The 19,513-nt window shown below is 50.7% G+C and overlaps 1 protein-coding gene across 1 annotated transcript in view; it reads left to right on the top strand.

Moving 5' to 3' along the window:
* LOC140898125 (uncharacterized) overlaps positions 1–19,513 on the top strand; it is a 24,613-nt gene extending 5,100 nt beyond the window's left edge. Inside the window, 3 exon segments of the mRNA XM_073311572.2 lie at positions 66–1,170; positions 18,924–19,241; positions 19,243–19,513. Coding sequence (XP_073167673.1) covers positions 66–1,170; positions 18,924–19,241; positions 19,243–19,513 — 1,694 coding nt within the window.

Below are 19,513 nucleotides of genomic sequence, written 5' to 3'. Positions count from 1 at the left end.
TTTCTGAGGTTTTCATTCCCCCAGTGCAGGGAATGACTCCTGTCTGGATTCTCTCTCTATCCCAGCAGGTGATGGGATGGGGAATGAGAACAAAGTGGGGAATCCTCCTCAGGAAGGTCCTGAGCAAGTGCAACGGCACAGAGCATTATCAGAGAACATTTCCCACAGTCCTGAGCAAGGAGACACCTGTGGGAGTCAGCACAGGGCAGAGATGCAGCAGGGAACCCACCCAGGGAACAGACAGGATAAATCCACTCACCAAGGGGGCAGTTTGAAAGACCTTAATAAAGACTTGATGCAGCCGAGAATCTGCACCAAAGATAAACTGTATCAATGTGCTGAGTGTGACAGAAGCTTCAATCGGAGTTCAAACCTTCTTGTCCATCAGAGAGTCCACACAGGAGAGAAACCCTATAACTGCTCCAAGTGTGGGAAAAGCTTCAGTGATGGCTCAGCCCTGACTAAACATCAGAGGATCCACACTGGAGAGACACCCTATGTCTGCTCTGACTGTGGAGAAAGCTTCAATCAGAGATCAAACCTTACTGTACATCAGAGAGTCCACACGGGAGAGAGACCCTATAGCTGCCCTGACTGTGGGAAACGGTTCACTCACTTCTCAAACCTTGTTAAACACCAGGCAATCCATGCAGGAGAAAAACCCCATAAGTGCCCCAACTGTGGGAAACATTTCAGGTGGAGCTCACAACTTATTAAACACCTTGTTTTACACCAGAGACCCGGCAGGGGAGAGGAACCCTATCGCTGCTCTGACTGTGGGAAACGCTTCAGTTATAGCTCACACCTTAATAGACATCAAATTATCCATACTGGAGAAAGACCCTATAAATGCCCCGACTGTGGGAAAAGCTTCAAGCTGAGCTCCATCCTTCTTGTACATCAGAGAATCCACACGGGGGAGAGGCCCTATCACTGCCTTGAGTGCGGGAAAAGCTTCTGTGACAACTCAGGCCTTATTAGACATCGGAGAATCCACACTGGGGAAACACCCTTTCAATGTTCTGTCTGTGGAAAAAGTTTCACTCGGAAATCGCATCTTATTTCACATCAGAGAACCCACACGGGAGAGACACCCTATAAATGTTCTGTCTGTGGGAAAAGCTACAAGGCGAAGGTCTCTTTACTGTCCCACCAGAAACTCCACACAGGATAGCATGTGGCCCGAGCGCTCCCTGTGAGGCAACGGGTCTCTGCCCTTCCAAAGCAAAGTATAAATATGCAGCATTTGCAGATGGTCTGGGTTGGGCCAGCAGTTGGGTGGATGGTTTGGGTTTCAGTGGGGAGTGGTTGGTGGAGGCCAGAGGAGGCGAGAACACTGGGTAAGGTGGGAGATGGGTCATTTCAGGGTCTGGGGACAGCCGGCAATGGGATTAGTGGGGAGACATTTCTGCAGGTTCCCCACACACTTTCCAATGTAGAAAAAAGGTAAAAATGCCACATTGCAGTTCGCATCTGAGTTGTCTCTGTAGCTCCTTAGGCCTGTTGGGGCAGCGGCAGGGGGATTTATTCAGGGAAGCAGCGAGGGGCCCTGTGAGGCCATAGTGATAAAGCAGAGAGCTGCCAATCTGAAGTGACAGGATATCAGAGCAATTCACAGTTTATTGGAATTCTCTTGTAACGCGGCACAGACTCACCACTGCTGTGCCTCCTGCTGGCTTGCTCTGGGAATTAGCTCATTCAACTATGTAGTGCCCTCTGCCGTGGTGTCTTGCCCGTTGTCTGCTTGGCTGTGTGGTCTCCACCACTGGGCCATGTGTCGTTCTCTAGACTGCGGTGTCCTCTTCAGGACACCACCCTCCAACAGTGCCCACTACTCCATTCTCCCCCCTTCCGGGGTCATATCAGCAGTTCTAGTCCACACCTGCCTTCATGGCTACCTGCCACCCCAAAGTCTAGTCCCTTACCTCAGGGACAAGGTGCAGTCCATGGGCCCCACTCCCTCATGGCAAGGTGTGGTGCAAGGGCGGGGACCCAGGCACGCCTACTACTCTGGGCCCCAGCCCAGGGACCCTTGAGTGGCAGCCGCTTGCTGCTTTCCTCCACTCCCCATCACTGCCTGCCTTCCCTGGGCCACTTCCCCGTAGCCCTAGCACCCACTCAGCCTTTGTTTCAAGGCCTGCAGTCTGGCAGGGTCAGCCAGAGCTCTCACTGCTCTGTCCAGGGTGCCACTCCTTCTACCAAGAGTCAGTCCTCCTCCCTTGCTAGTCAGGGGAGACACCTCTTTCCGCTGTGCTGCAGCCTTTATATAGGGCTCAGCCTGGTCCTGGTTGGCCGCCCACAGGCCCTTTCTGATTGGCTGCCCATCTGTGCAGCCTCTCTGGCCTACTTTAACCCATTTTCTCCTGGAGTGGGGCAGCCACCCCACTACACCTCTGCAGACAGTGTGGGGGAAATTTTGGAATTCATGGTGGAGATTCCCCAATGAGGTGGGGTTTTGCACTGTTCCTATGAGGGCAGTATGGTATAATACGGAGAGTAGGGGGAATCGGGACACAGGGCCCTGGCTCTGAGAGGGGAGTGAGGTCTAATAGGTTAGAGCAGGGACGAGTCTGAGCCCTGACTCCTGGGTTCAATAACCAACTCTGCTAGGTGTCTCCCGGTGTGATCTTGTACCAGCCACTTCCCCTCCTCTCTGTGCATCTATTCTTTCCTCCTTACAACCCACGTAATAGCAGTCACTCACCTCCCTGTGGAGTTATGAGATTGTCACTAGTTACTGTGTATTCAGTGGCTCAGGAGAAAAGAGGCACCATGGGAGGAAAGTTGCATTATTACCATTCCTGTATTGTATTATTATGAGACATTCTCCCGTTGCTTGCCGGGTCTCTGTCAGGGAGAGTGTGTTACTGAGCTGAAGGGAAGGGTTTTAGCTAGGTTCCCTTGTCCTTGTTCTCAGGCACAGGCTGTTACACACTCAGATTATTCCTGAAACAACTGCCCCAGCCGGGAGTTTCTCCTTGTTTCAGGATGGTTGGGGAGGGGAGAGGGTCTCGTGTTTTAGGGCATTCAGCTTTCAGGTTAATCTGCATTTCTCAGTGAAGTTTTTACCTCAATGGGTTTTTGATTTTCCAAATAAATTCCTGGTCAAATGTTTGTTGTGCATCTCTACTTCATCTCTCAACGTATCCCTGGAATTTCCTCTGTTCTCCAGCTCTGGGCAGAATGCCCCACACTGGGTCAGTTTCCCCCTTATTTGCTCCCGCTTAGCAGGAATTGCTCACTCCCTGTATCCAGCCCTTTCGCTGATGTCTCTGCCCGTGTGGCTTTAGACGGGGGGGTTGATTCAGGCACCCCATGTCTTTGCTCTTGCGGCTCTGAGTGTCTCTGGGCTCAGTCTCCATGTCTTCTTTTCCTCTCTCCCAGGGATTTAATTGGTGCAGAGCATAAACAGCCTCAGAGGCAGAATCCGGAGGCCCTGGCTGGGAGTGATCTCCAGTGGTCACACAGAGTTGGAGTGGGGCTGGTCCTGAGAAGCTGGATACATAGATGCTTCCAGAGGTGGAGCAGCCCATCTCCTCCCTGGCAGCATCTGCAGAGTCTGTCCCCTCTTCCTGCTCTGTGCCCAGCTCTGTGAGGAATCCAGTGACTCCCGGGCAGAATTGTGACATTTCCCAGGGCCACAGAGCAGCTGTAGGGCTCTCAGATGTCCTGGCTGGATTCCATCGTATGCCTTCACTTCCCATCAGATGGCTAGATCCTACTCCCAGTTTCCTGGAGGTTTCGCTGATGCTCTGCCTCCTTGCTGTGGTAACTGCATCACTGTAAGACTCTAAGGGACAAACCCCCTTTCCTCGATACTCTGCTGTCCTGTTCTCTGTGCTAGAGCCCAGCTCCATTGCAAACTGGGTCCATAGTGCTTCAATTCCAGCCAGTGTAGGGTTCTCGACCAGACCTGGACAGTGCTACCAGAACTCAAAAAGTAAACCAATGGGGCAGATCCTACAGATAGGTTCATGACACCAGTTGTGTAAGTGGGGGGATGGTTCCACTATTGTGCAGAACTTTCCTGGCTTCCGCACTACCCCGGTGGAATCGGACAGCGAAAGGATCTGAGTCCTCGCTCCAACTCCCTTTTCCCAGCATTGTAAGAGACAACAGTGTGTAACCCACTAATGCCCCTTTGACTGGAGGTGTTAACAGGCCACTTGACATGGAATGGTCTCGTCTAATATGTGTTAACTACTTCCCATAAATCTGTTCCACCCTGTATTTAGTTGAGAGACTCTGACTGACCAGTTGCAATCCGGCAAAGTTTCCACAGTGCAATTGACACTTGCTTCTCCACTGTCAGTGCAGCTCTCATTTTGGTGTCCCTACGGGGCTGGGGCGAGTTTTGCACACAAATCCAGGAATGTGGCTTTGCACATCCAGAAGTTCTGCAGCCACTGCTTGTCATCCCACACATTAAGATGCAATCTCCCCAATTGGTGCTTGTTTCTCGGGCCCAGAACCACCTGTGACTGATCTGTGAATGCCACCAACAAGCTTGAATTGGTTGTCGCTCTGTCCCACAGCCATCTGTTCTGCATGGACTCCTCGTCTCCCCCGCATCTATTCTTGTGGCTCTGCAAATACTGCAGGATCATGCACCCCGGGCACGCAGTGCTCATAACACTAGTGCAGAGCTGTGCATGCTCCATGCTTCCATCAGAGATGGCAGACAGTGAGGAGGGCCACGCGGGTTTGTGGGATATAGGAAAAAAGGTGCAAAAATTATGGGATATAGATAAAATTATGGGATGGTGAACATTGCATTATGGACAGTTGATCCCATGCTCCCAGTCACCCCCGTGCGACCCATTTGGGCTCCATCGTGCGTTGCCAAAATTTTCCAAAATACAGTGCGGTGGGCGGTGGCGAGTTGCACAGTGGGATTACCTATCCATGGTGCACTGCACTCTGAATGAAGCGCTCCTGGTGAGTGCGCTCACCACCAACACAAGGAGCCACGTAGGCACGCACACAAGTGACATGTTAACTGTGGCAACTATAGTCTGGTGTAACTTGTGTTACCGTGAGTTTGTAGTGTAGATACGGCTTTAGGTATATGAATCATTTGGGAGAGGTAACAGCAAAACTATGAGGCTAGGCCAAGATTCACTCAGGGGATTAGGTGGATCTGGGCCTCCTGTACCCGAAAGGCCCAGAAACAAAAAGGCACATAAAAAAGAACCCAATATTTATTTCTTTTTAAAATTCCATGACTTGAGGGTGTATAACTCATGATTTTTGAATTCTTGTGGTTGTCAAGCAGTCTTTGGGTTATAGACGCGTGTTCATTATGTTGTGAACGCCAAAACTATAACTGGGTTCAAAAAAGAATTGGATAAGTTCCTGGAGGATAGGGCCATCAATGGCTACTAGCGAAGGTGATCAGGGATGCAACCCCATGCTCTGGATGTCTCTAGTCTCTGTTTGCCAGAAGCTGGGAGTGGACGACAGGGGATGGATCACTGGATGATCGCCTGTTCTGTTTATTCCCTCTGAAGCACCCCTGGCATTGGCCACTGTCAGAAGACAGGATACTGTGCTAGAGGGACCTTTGGTCTGACCCAGTGTGGCTGTTTTTATGTTCAGTAAAAATTATAGTAGATTTTTGCCTTTGATGAGGATTTAATAGCAAATTGTATAACTGCCCATAGTGAATATTTAGGAACCAAGTTCTACACGCAAGCAGAGAGATGCAAAGAAGCAGTAAGGGCTGGATTGAGGGCAAAACAACAGTTGTGAAAGGCAATCCCTACTGGTGGAGCAAATGAAGATATTTTGACACCAGGCCAGGAGATCAGTCAGACTGGAAGTCACAGGATCCAACAGAATACACTTGTGCTATAAAAATAAAAAAAAAATTTTATTAAAAATTAAAATTAAAATTAAAAATCACAGTAAAAGCTGAGGAAGTGCTATACCAGAAACACAGATGTCATGGCTAAAACTACTTGGCCCTATTTACTTCTGAATATTTTCAATGCCTTGCTGTTAAAATATAAATTAAATAGCACAATGAAATCCCATCTGCACAGTGTTGACAGAGGTAAACGATGAAGTGCTAAGAGTAATGACATTGTAAAAGGTAAACAATTAGAAGGAGCAAAACTGTATTTAAAATAGATTACAAGAAAGGGAGCGCAATTCAGGGAACCCCAGCAGCAGATCAGACACATTTGTCAGCAGCCAGGAGGCTCTACGCAGACATATAAAATGATAAGGGATTCTTTTAACTACTCAGGATGTGTGACACATAGTTTTTGGGGGGTGTATGTAAAATATTTCACTGAAGCAAGTCTCCTGCAGCATCTCAGCAGGTTGTATCAGCTGGAGGAGTGGCTGTGTCTCGGCATGGGGATACCCATGCCTTTAAGAACCCAGCCCTGGGAAGCCTGGGCTGAGACCTACTGGCCTGTGCAAGGGGGAATAAAAAAGTCCCTTTGCCCTCACCCTATTTTTGCAAACGCGGCAGGTGGCTCATCCCATTGGGGTAACTGTTACCCATAGGTGCTGGAAGTAGAGGTGCTGCTATACCCCCTGGCCTGAAGTGGCTTCCATGATATCCAGGGTTTACAGTTTGGTTCAATGGCTCTCAGCACCCCCACTGTACAAATTGTTCCAGCTCCCCTGTTGTTACCCCCTCTGCCTCTCCCTGTGCCCCAGAGCTTTGCCCTCAGCCACCATCTGGCAGCACCTCGCCCCCGGGCTTAATCCTGGCTCCCTCCTACCCACCCCCATCTTCGCTCCCCTCCCCGGAGTGAGAGCAGCAACTGCAGGCTCCTCAAGCAGAACAAAAGGCCCAGCCAATGCAAACTCCTGCTTGGCTCCTGGCTGTCAGGAAATCAGGAGCAGCTGGGTTGGAATCAGAGCTCCTGAGATACCGGTTCCGCCTCCTGATTGGCAAGAACGGCAGCAGCAAATGCAAAACACAAAGGAGACAGCAGCGGTCACTTTGCTTGCCTGGCTTCGCCTCTTCCCTCTCCCCACCCCGGTGAAAGCTCCGCTGCTTGTTCCTCCTCCCCCGCAGCCAGGAACCGGAGCCAGGCTGCTTGCTCTTCTCCCCCCACCCCTCCCTGGCCTGGCTAGTCTTTGCTCAGCCAATAGGAATGCAGAGGTGTATCTGGCAGAGCCAATAGCAGGGCTGGGGGCTTCTGCTGCACTTTTTTCAAATCCATTCTTTTCATTAAAAAGAACAGGAGGACTTGTGGCACCTGAGAGACTAACCAATTTATTTGAGCATGAGCTTTCGTGAGCTACCGCTCACTTCATCGGATGAAGCATAAGCGAAAGCTCATGCTCAAATAAACTGGTTAGTCTCTCAGGTGCCACAAGTCCTCCTTTTCTTTTTGTGAATACAGACTAACACGGCTGTTACTCTGAAGCCATTCTGCTCATTGAAACAAACAGGCTCCCTGGGGGTGGTTGGGGGAAGGAAGCTCCCTGCTTCAGTCAGAAGATGCCTGCTGCAAATTTCATCATGATCTACCTAGACTGACCCTCACACGTTACAAAGGCAAGAGCAAGCCCCTTGTGGCACCAGTAGACACAGGGCTGCTCCGGCAAGGGAGGAGGGGGCTGCTGCCCCGCACACATTCAGGGGATAATTATCCACACAGCTAGCCCAAGTTTCAGGCTGTAACAGCAGCAGTAGAGAATGACCACCTGGGATCTTTCCCTACTGTCAAGAAACAAATATGAGGTGTCACGCCACAAATGTTACTTACATTACACTTGTAACCCTTCTGCCCGTCAGAGTTGGCAGCAACAAGGGCCGGGTTCAGTATCTAGGGGTTCCATTCCAATAACACAATGCAAACCGGCTCGAGCCCCCACCCAGTGACCTGGGACAAATATATACCACCCCCGCTGGGCACCTCCAAGAGGCAATACTTCCCCTCTCGCAAGCACATAGTCTGAGTGTAGCAAAAGTCTTTTAATAACAGAGAGAAACAATGTGGCATTATGTTGGGGAAACACCACCAACAGGATTCGTAACACAACCCATGAGCAAAAAAACCCACCCCAGGCAAATTGGGGCATGCCCTTTTCCCTTTGGTTCTTGAGTCCAGCAACCCCAAATCACCCAAAGTCCCAAAAGTCCAATGCCCCAAAAGTCTCTGTCCCTGGTCAGGGCAGCCCCAGAGTTCGAAAGTTTATCTGCGGAGCTTTACCTCCCAACCTGGGTGGAAATGGGACAGGGGTAAGAGGCACCTTACGTGATCTGAAGCTGACCGCCCCATAGCTCCATAGTGGCGCTCCACTCCGCCAGCCGCCCCACAAACTCCTTCGCTCAGCTGCGCTCCGCTCCGCCAGCCGCCCCACAAACTCCTTGTGTGGAGCTCATCCTGACTCTGCTTACACACTTAAAACTTTCCCATTTTTTCCAATTCTCCATTTTGGGGAATGGCAGTATCCCAGTGTGGCCATTTATTCTGCCAGTTAGTCCCACTTGTCTGTGAGAGTTTTTCCTTTGCCTATACTGGGCTTTGGGTCAGGTTACTAGGTAGGGCCATATAGGTTGTTACACACAAATTCTGATTCCCCTGTGAATGCCTTGATCCTACCAAATCTCCTCAGGGTTGCACTTTTCTAGGATCTTTTCCCCCCGAACACAATTTGAGGAGCTACTGCTCCTTTTGTGCAGATACAAACAACTGCTGCCCTTAAGCAGCCATTTTATAGGTGTGTGTCTGCTGTGCTGTGTGTCCTTCCCTTCCAACTGGTAAGTAATCTTAGCTCCTGTTTACTTACTCTTCAATATTTCTGCGGGTGGCAGAGTCTCACAAACTTGAGTACCATCCGTGAATTTCATTGATATGATGTTTACTCTCTCAAATCCTTCCAACTTAATCCTTTGTGTTTATCATAACTATTTGTATAAACTCTTCAGGGCACATAAACCCAAGCCAATCTGAACAATTTGTAAGATTTGGCTGCCAAAATTTATAGATCTATGCTGCTAACATCCATCATTTAATTATATAGTGACTTTTTAAGAGGTTTTTTTTTTAAAGTTTGGTACCTCAGCTACTTTTGAGCCATCATTAATTTCACCCTCCCCCATCATTTGTTAATTAATGCACATACTTTCTCTCTAATGCTACTTTCCCCCTGACAAACTTTTAAATGTTCATCTTAACCCCTGTAGTTTAGTGTAAAGGGATTGTTGTCCCCTTACTCACATTCAGTGGGGGTGTTTTGGTTGACTAGCTCCCTGTACCAAAAGGGGAAGGGTCAATGAGAAATCAGGACCCTGAGACTGACAGTCCCCAGTGGCAATGGGGAGAGGCCAATGCTCCAGCTCAGCCTGATTGACAGGCTAATGAGGGAGTCAGGAGGCGAGGGGAGTCCTGTCCTCTGTGTGAGCTGGAATTGCCTGGGCCAGACAGAATGGGGCCGAGCTAAGGAGAGAGCAGGGGCCCAAGCTGAGCTAGGGAACAGAGCTGTGCCAGCCAGTGGGGCCAGAAAAGCAGCCCAGAGAGAGCAGATCCTGTGCTGGGAGCAGAGCTGCAGCCACAGAGCCAGAGGGGCCAGAGAAGCAGTTCAGGGGTCTGGAGGCAGAACAGCAGCAGCAGCCGCCGTGCTGAGGCAGAGTGGAGCTGGGGCTGGAGCAGGAGCAGTCTGGAGCCAGGTGTGGTGAGCAACTGGGGCCAGCCGAGCGCAGGAAGACACCCCCAGCCAAGGGTCCTTGCAGGCCAGACTGGGAGGGGGATCTTAACCTGACAGGGGGCTGATGCTGGGAAGAAGGGTCCCACCACCCAAAGCCCGGAGGTGCGTGGCCACCACCAGAGCAAGTGTCCAAGCCACAGCATCCCTGCAGCACAGCCAGGGCCTGAGAAGGAGGCCTGGGACCTACAGGGAACAGACTGTGAACTGCCCTGACATTCCAGAGACACTGTTTGTGACGTTCCCTGCCACAGAGTGGGATGATGTGTTTTCCTCTAATCTTTTCCATTTTTCCTTATTCTTTTTTAAATTAATTGTTGATTAAATAACTTGTATTTGCTTTAAATTGTATGTAATGATCAGTGGGTCAGGGAAGTGCCCAGTGCAGAGAGAGTACCCTCGAGTGGGGACACCCTAGCCCCTGTCCTAGGTGACCACAGCAGGGATGGGGGTTGAGCCCCCCAGGAATCCTGGGCCCAGACTTGTTGGGGTTACGAGGACTCTGCCAGACAGGAGAGTGGAAGGGGAGTCCTCAAGGGCAGGGAGGCCTCTGGGTAAAGGAAGTGGGAGTGAGGACTCAGATCCTTTTGCTAGCCCACTTCACCGGGGTAGTGCAGAAGCCAGGAAAGTTCCCCACAATAGTGGGACCATTCCCCCGCTTACATTAGCATCAGCTCATTTATGTTAGTGGTGAAAGACCAAGTTACAACACAATCTGAAAATTTCTTTCATGATGAATTAGAAAGATCTCCAAAAATGTCATGCCCAAGAATAATCTAGAGATCATGCAGCTACTGTGCTGGCCCTGTATGTGATGGAAACCACTTCAAGCCAGGGGGTGCTGCACCCCCAGTACCCCTAGTTCTAGCACCTATAACTTATTTAAAAATAAAACAACCTAAGTTATAAAACCATAGACTACAAAAGGTTCCAAAACCTTTTAAAAAAGGCTCTGTATCTGACTGAAAATAGTTCTTAGACCAAGATTCCTGTGCAGTGTTTGAAACCTAAACACTGGCGCACTAGGACATTACAAGTGAAATGAATTAAAAGTTGTAGAACTGATTTTTTTCCAGTGTCTACACTTAGATAAATGCAGAAAGTAAAGCACAGCCAGGCTGCAAGAGCAGAACAGAGAACTTGCAATCTTTCCCTGCTGTGAAGAAACAATCCTGAGCTGCCACCACCACAAATATTGTTTAAATTACACTTAAAACTTCCCAATTTTTTCCAACTTTCTAATTTTGCAGTGACTGTCAGTACCCCAGTGTGGTAATTGATTCTGCCATTTGGTCCCACTTGTCTGTGGGAGTCCTTCCCTTGCCAACAATGGGCTTTGGGTCAGGTCCATCAGCTGTGACATAGAAACACCGATTCCTTTGTAAATGCCTGGCTTCTACCAAATAGGAATTAGGAACAGTGTTCCTGTCAGCTAATTTCTAAATTATTACCTGCAAAAAAACCCCTAGCATTTTCAGGTGCCTGGAATGGAATAATGTAGCCCCTAGAATGGAAGAATGGTTAAAGTCTCACCCCCCCCACCCCCCCAAATCTGAAATGGCCTGGTTTTGCCCATGGGCCTCTCTCCCTGCCCCTGCCTCCTGCTGTTTGACCCCCCACCCCTGCGCAGTCAGTTTCCACCCCCCATGTGCTCTCTTTGCCCCTCTGTGAACAGCAGGCAGCAGATTTTAATCCCAAGTGAGGCCAGAGTGAGGCCAGCGGCTTCAGCAGATGCTCAGTCCCTGTGCGCAGTACACATATGCGTTCATAAACCATCTCTTTAAGAAACTGCTTTACCAACTGCACACTCATTTTTTTCATCTTTTCCTCAAAATTATAGATCAAATGTTTGGTGTTAGTAATATCTCTCTCTGTCTATAAATCTGGCCCCCCACATGACCCAGTAATCCTTGGAGAAGGTACTGCCTGAATACATGTTTAATCATATCAATAGAATGCAAATGAATCCCTGGACAATGTTTTTAGTGACTCAAACATACAAGCCATGCAGCACATTGTGTCTGGTAGCAAGGTTTGACAGGACACCACGGATCCAGACACATGCCACGTTTCCAGCCCGCTGATTTTATTAGCTGGTGCCACCAGGGGGCTCTGGGCATGGACATGCCAAACCCATGAAAAAAACACAGAAAATGGGCTTGTTTTTGGCTTAATTGGCTTGCGAGTTGCTTGTTGGCTAGTTTTTGCCTTCTAGCTTGTTGTGCTTGGTGCTTCTTTTTTTTGATTGGCTCCGGGCAAGAAAGGGCAAGGGGGGGTGAGAGAGAGTCAGGGGTGCACAGTGGGCCCACCACAGTCCCAGACTGCATGCTGGGGGGATCTAGTCACATAGAGTGTTGGGGTTCTTAGGGATTGGCTTGTTTTGGCCTTGTTTTGAAATGGGATTAGCTTGATTTTTGGTTTATTGTGAAAGTCATAGAATATCAGGGTTGGAAGAGACCTCAGGAGATCATCTAGTCCAACCCCCTGCTCAGAGCAGGACCAATCCCCAATTTTTGCCCAGATCCCTAAATGGCCCCCTCAAGGATTGAATTTACAACCCTGGGTTTAGCAGGCCAATGCTCAAACAAGTCGGGGTGCTTATTTACCATGTGAAAGTTGGCAACTGTTGCTGGCACCCAGTGCCGAGAGGCTGAACAATAGCTTGAGTTGGTTCGTTACCCGGTGTGCTGCACCCAATAATCACAACGGGGTGGAGAAGCAGAAAAGTTTATTTGCAGCTGCAAAAAGGTACAGGGAGAATAAAATCTCAAATCCTGCACAACAGAGCAGGAAGTTACACAGGCTTTTATACATCCTTTTTCCCAGCATACTTATCCAATAGCAAGCTGCCCCAAGTATCCATATAGCCAGCCAATCCAGTTCCCAGCTAGTTCCCTGATTCTCTGTATCATTTGTTAAACTATACATAAAGCTGCTTTATTCAGCATTGTTCTTCCATATCTCCCCTGTTTGGCCTTGCTTAGTTTCAGGCAGTCTGACTCTGCAACATACTGTTGCAGATTCTCAGCATAACTGCTGTGTGTGCCTCCAGGCGGGGGGGGGGCCAAGGACACTTGGGCCTAGTACGCAGAGCTGCTGCGAGTGCCTCCAGGCAGGAGGGGGGGGCCAAGGACACCTGGGCCTAGTGCGAGGGGGCTTCATCGACACTCGTGGTCTTCCATCCCCTCGAGTTACCTAGTGGCCATGCCCCAGTGTCCCCAACACAACTGTGCTCTGGGGGCTGCTCGGGTACGGAGGCTGCACTCACTGCCTCTCGCTCTGCTCGGGGTTGGAGCTTCCCGGGTCAGATGCTGCCGCTGCCGCCTCCATTGTCTGGGAGCTGGGAGCGGGACCGAGCAGGGCTGTGCCGGGGAGAGACCTGCATTAATCCCACTCTGTGCCCAGCCCCTGTGGCAGCCCTGGGCTCTGTACGCCCAGGCGCCTGAGCCGGAGCCTACAGGGGATGCAGAGACCTGGGGGACCGTGCTGGTGCTGGGAGGGTAGGCCGGGCCACGCCGCTCTGCATAGCACTGGGAGATCTCTGGGGAAAAGCTCCAGCCAGGGGAACAGGGAGCTGGGTCCCCACTGTCTGTCCCCCTCGGGCAGGTCTCTGGGTCTGTCCCTGGGCTGGGCCTGAGCTGGACCCACTGCCCAGGGGCTGGGACGCTGTAGGGTGAAGAACTTTGAGAGCCCCCCAGGGAAAGCCCTAGGGAAGGGCAGAGCTGTGGCGGGGTGATGAGTTAGTTGGTTTCCCACAGAAAAGGGGCACTGCCCCAAACCCAGCGAACAGTGACATATACCTGTGAATTAGCCCTCAAATGTGCCCTCAGCCAGGGCAGTGTCATGGGTACAGAGCTGCAGCTGTGCACATGGAGGCCCTTTGCACACTCAGAGGGGGAGAGGAATGGGTGGAAAATAACAGTAGGTGTGGAACTGTGGGTGTAAATTCAAAGGCTAATGCTGGCTAACGCGAGTAATAAAGTGACCAAGTGTTTTCCCAGCCTGGCAGAGTCTAAATCCTCTGTCTGCAGGGAGGGAGCCTGGGGGTGGGTGGGTGGGTATCGGGGTGTGAAATGAACTAAAACCCCTTCTGAGACCTCCCAATTGCCCTTCTCGCCCTGACAGGCTGCAGAATAACGTCCATGTTTTGATCCAGATCGTCCCATCCTCCCAGGGGACGGGGCAAGGAAATGGCTGAAGTGGAACAAGCTCAGGTAGGAGATGGTCCGGTAGCTGCTGGTGGGTTTGGTCTGGAGTGAATTCGTGGGGGGACAGGGAAAGCAGAAGGGGAGGAGAAGAGGAAATGAAATCTCTCTGCTGGGCTCTGTGAATGTGGGGCCTGAAATCCAATGACATTTCCAGCAGAGGGTGGGGGGGACATTCCCCCATGTGAGGTCACAAAACTCTGGATGTGCCAATATTGAAGGCCCATCGCCCTTGCACAGCAGCCATGAGCTCTCTGGAAAGTCAGGGGATGGACTTGAATCTCAGACTGTCTCTCTCAAGGAGGAAGCAACATGGGAAGTTGCTGCCCATGGGCTGTGGTCTGTATAGGCAGCAGCTGGGGATGGCAGGGAAATTCCTTTGTAGGCTGCAATGTGGCGTGTGGGGTGGGGATGTGTAGGAAGGGTAAGAGCGATGCAGAGACAGAGATGGGGTCATGGGAGTTGCAGACGACCCCAGCCCTGCACGCAGGGTTGCTTTACCCTTTGCCCTCCATTTATTCATTACTCTGCCCCCTCCCCTTCCCATCTGACTCCAGAAATTCACAACCCCCAGTCCATATTTGCAGAGGTTGAGCTGATGAAATCTGGGACTCATTAGAAACAGTCCCTGTTCTACTCCCTCCCATCTCCCCCCCCCACAACATTCCCCATCCCCACTGTCCCCATCACATCCCCATTTCCCCTCCTCGGGTTACTCCTCCCCCCCCCCCACTGGTTCTTTACCCTTCTTCCCCACAGAAAGTAGGGAGATTTTCTAGCCCTCCTTGTAATGGGGTTGACCCACGGCATGCAGCACCTCCTCCTGGCAGCTCGGGGGATTAGCTCCTCCTCTGTCAGTGTCTCTCCCAACATCCTGCGGGCCCCTCTCACTGCTGGAACCGCAGTCTCCGCTTCATGACTCAGACCTCAGGCCGGGTCACCATATGTGTTCCAAGGTATCAAAGTCCCTCTTGACAATCCGGGGCTCAGGCAGTCTCCCTGCTCACTGCCCCACCAGTGCCACTTCATCAGTGGCTGGCAGGGGGGCTCGGGCCCGCCCTCTACTCTGGGTCCCAGCTCAGGGGTTCTCTCATCAACAGCCCAGGTCTGGCCTACCCTGTACCTCGCTGCTTTTCCCCTGAGCCTTGCCACCCTCTCTGGTTCTCCCCTTTCGCTGGGTTTGCCAAGCCAAGCTCCCTCTTCCCAGGGAGTGACTGCAGCCTGCATTCCCGCCACTCCTGTCTGTAGCCAACTTCCTGGTTTATATAGGCCCTGCCTGTCCCTGCATAGTGAGCCTCTCTCTAATTAGCTGTCTCTAACCTAAAGCTCCCCTGTTGGCAGCCTAATTAGCTGACTGGGCCCAACTAGCCCAATTCAGCTCTTGCAGGGCCTGTGCGGGGAGCACCCCCAACCTAGGGTTGTGAAACCTCCTGGTTTCACCAGGAGTCTCTCGGAATCGGGCTTGATCTCCCAGAGGCTACTGAATCCAACCGAGAAATTTTAGGCTGCTAAAAGTCTGGTGGCACAGCGGGGCTAAGGCAGGCTCCCTGCCTGCCCTGGCCCTGCACTGCTCCCGGAAGTGGCCAGCACGTCCCTGCAGCCCCTGGGGGCGGGGGTCTCTGTGTGTTGCCTGCACCCCGAGTGCCGACTCCGCAGCTCCCATTGCCTGGGGACTGCGGTCAATGGGAGCTGCAGGGACGGTGCCTGCAGGCAGGGGCAGATCACAGAACCTGCCCCTGCACAGGGCCAGGCTGCTGCGTCGTCGCCTGGGAGACGCCTAAGGTAAGCGCCTCCCGGCTGGAGCCCACACTCCTCACCCCCTCCCACACCCCACACCCCCTCCCCCAGCCCTGAGCCCCCTCCAGCACCCAAACTCCCCCCTAGAGCTTGCACCCTGCACCCCCCCCCACACCAAACCCCTACCACAGGCTCAGCCTGGAGCCCCCTCCCACACTTCGAACCCCTTGGCCCCAGCCCAGAGCTCGCATCCCCTCCTGCACCCCGACTCATTGCCCCATCCCAATGAAAGTGAGCGAGGCTGGAGGACAGTGTGTATCGGAGGGAGTGGGGATGGAGTAAACGGGGCAGGGCCTCGGGGAAGGGGCGCGGCAAGGGTGTTTGGGTTTGTGTGATTAGACTGTTGGCAACCCTACCCCTATCACGCTGCCTGAGACTGAGCTGGGGGCATTGTGGCTGGGGGAACAGGTCCTGAGTGGGGGACTCTGGCTGTTTCAGGGGCTGGTGACCTTTGAGGAGGTGGCTGTGTACTTCACAGAGGAGGAGTGGGCTCTGCTGGACCCATGTCAGAGAACCCTCTACATGGATGTGATGCAGGAGAATTATGAGAACGTGACCTCGCTGGGTAAGGTTTCCTGTCCCCTTGGGCATTAGAAGCAGGGGGATCTCTGATGAACCAAAATCAGTTTCTACTCAGGGTTCTTTCCTGGTCCCCTAGATTTCAGGGGGATCAGCCCAGTAATCCCTTGAACTCTTGAGAGACAGCCTGTCACCACCATACCCCTTCCAGGGAAGAGGCAATTCGGAGACAGGGTGGAGATGTTAAACCACCCAATCCAAGAGAGAAGATGGGTGGTATGTTCCTCTTGTCTTTTTAAACATGGGCTCATTCTCACATTTGGAGATTTTGTGTGTCCTGCTCTTCCCAGGACTGGCTTTGTGCCTGGAAAGGGTTCTGGTCTTAGCAGCGTTATAAAGGGGTAAGAGGTTGAATGTCTTGTTTGACAGCTGCTTTCAACTACCTGAAGGAGGGTTCCAAAGAGGATGGAGCTGGACTGTTCTCAGTAGTACCAGATGACAGAACAAGGAGTTCTCAAGTTGCAGTGGGGGAGGTTTAGGTTGGATATTAGGAAAAACTTTTTCACTAGGAGGATGGTGAAGCACTGAAATGGGTTACCTAGGGAGGTGGTGGAATCTCCTTCCTTCGAGGTTTTTAAGGTGAGGATTGACAAAGCCCTGGCTGGGATGATTTAGTTGGGGATTGGTCCTGCTTTGAGCAGGGGGTTGGACTAGATGACCTTCTGAGGTCCCTTCCAACCCTGATATTCTATGATATTCTATATTCTATGCCAGATTCTTAAAATCCCTCAGAGTGGAGATCCCTGAATGTACACACCTCCTAGGGACCATTCATTCTGTCCAAAGGATATCCAGGAACATTTCCCCATTTGTTGGCTTTATACAAGGGCACCCTCCCACCCAGGACATCTGGAAACATCTTTGTCTTGAGTAACTATAAGACCCTGGTGTGACCCAGGGTGTCTAGGGAAGCCCTCACTGAAAATGCCAAGGGCAGGGCAGGCTGAAAAAAGGAGAGCGCTTACTCCCAAAACTGGTGGTTAACACTGAAGTTAGACTCCCCAACCAGTCACGAACTGTGCTTCTGATCCCCCACACGGATTGTCAAGAAGCTGAAAAAATGAAATCACACAGCCCCCTTTATTGCATTCCAGTTCTCTGGCTCCCAATCACCATCTAGGTCCAGTAAAGTGAGAAGTTATTTAAACAAAATGTTCTTCTGACCCCAAAGGGCCAGCCACATTACCAGATCAGTATTAGTTTGGATGTTACCCAAAATACCATGCTGCCAGCCAGTCCTTTAGTGTCTAAAACTAAAAGTTTATTAGAAAAGAAAAGAACAAGAAGAGAGTTGTTAAATGGTCAAGCAATCACATACACACATAAGACTTCAAAGTCCAAATATCAGGTTCTTAGCAGTATTGGTGAGTTACTGGCTTGAAAGTCCCCCTGGAACACATCCACAGCTTGGACGGGTCATTCAGTCCTTTGTTCAGAACTTCAGTTTGTAGAAAAGTTACTCCAGAGGTAAGAAGCAGGAATGAAGACAAAATGGAGATGATGCAGCTGCCCTTTATATTTTTTTGCCATGTGGCTTGTACTTCCTGTGTCCCAAACACAAGCTGCCCAGCACATGGTATGTAAAGCCATAGAATTCTCTACTATAGGCATGCCCCTACATGTCTTGCTGGCTCATAATGTGTAGTCCCTGGCTTCTTTCAGTGGGTTCATTGTACAGCTGATGACCCTTGATGGGCCATCAAACAGGCTAGGCAGTGCTGACGCCAATCTGTCTGGGGGTGTCACCCAGAAACACAGCACAAGTTTTGAAATACGGATGTACCCTACACATCTATAACTCATAATTCAAAGGTGATACAAACATATAAACAAAATTATTATACTTGGCGAATTATAACATTTTCACAGACACTTTACATGGCATATCTGGTCAGATTCCTTACAATTTTATAAATTTGGTATCAACAGTATCTTAAAATGTCTCCCATATTTCATACAGCGTCACACCTGGTTTCACCTCTTTTCTTTCCCTGGAGCAGCATTTCCCATTCCCAAACCTGAGGTGATCTCACAGCTGGAACGAGGAGAAGAGCCACTGGTCACAGAGTTATGGGGCTATGTGGAAAGGGAGCTCTTCAAAAACACCTGCACGGTGAGGAATTGGTTAAATGGATTCACAAACCATCCATGACTGGCATAAACAGCTGGGATTCCCACAAAGGGCCCGTGAGCTTCCTGCTTTCTTCCTCGCCTCACCTAGTTCAGGATTGTCTGCAGCAGGTATTGTGTCCTCACGACAGATGACACTCATGGCTCCTGTCCTTTTCATCTCCGCAAGAGTTTTTCCTGTTTGTTCCACCCCTTTTCCATTCCCCTTCCTGAGCTTCCCTTTCTCTCTGGCACAGGGAAGGACTCATGTCTGGATTCTTTTTCTGTCTTAGCAGGTGATGGGTTGGTGGGTGAGAACAAGGAGAAGAACCCTGGGCAGGAAGGTCCTGAGCAAGTGGAACTGCAGGGGACCTTACAGGGAAGATGTGAAGAGGAAGTTTCCCAGAGTCCAGACAAGGGACATGCCTGTGAGAGTCAGCCCAGACCAGAGAGGCAGCAGGGAAATCACCAAGGGGAGAGATCAGGTAAATCCACTCACCGAGATGGAGATCTGAATAACCTGAATGAAACTATGATCCAGCCACGAAACTGCACTACAGAGAAACCGTATGAATGTGCTAAGTGCGGGAAAAACTTCAGTTGGAGATCAAACCTGATTGTACATCAAAGAATCCACAAGGGAGAGAAACCCTATAAATGTCTCAGCTGTGGGAAAATGTTCAAGGGGAAATCAGACCTTACTAAACATCAGAGAATGCACAGTGGAGAAAGACCCTATAAATGCACCGAGTGTGGGAAAAGCTTCAGTCGTAGCTCAAATCTCACTGCACATCAGAGAGTCCATACAGGACAGAGACCCTATAAATGCTCCGAGTGTGGGAAAAGCTTCTTTCATGGCTCACATTTAATTGTACATCAGAGTCCATTTGGAAGAGAGACCCTATAAATGCCCCGAGTGTGGGAAAAGCTTCAAGCACAGCTCCGCTCTCTATAGACATCAGAGAATCCACACTGGAGAAAGACCCTATAAATGCACTGAGTGTGGGAAAAGCTTTACTCGGAGCTCGGTCCTCACTAAACATTGGAGAACCCACACAGGAGAGTCACCCTATAGATGTTCTGTCTGTGGGAAAAGCTACAAGACAAAGTTGGATCTAATATCTCACCAGAAACTGCACACAAGATAG

The sequence above is a fragment of the Lepidochelys kempii genome, chromosome 14, assembly GCF_965140285.1.
Source record: "Lepidochelys kempii isolate rLepKem1 chromosome 14, rLepKem1.hap1, whole genome shotgun sequence".
Classification (NCBI taxonomy): domain Eukaryota; kingdom Metazoa; phylum Chordata; order Testudines; family Cheloniidae; genus Lepidochelys; species Lepidochelys kempii.
This window is presented reverse-complemented; position numbering and strand designations above follow the sequence as displayed.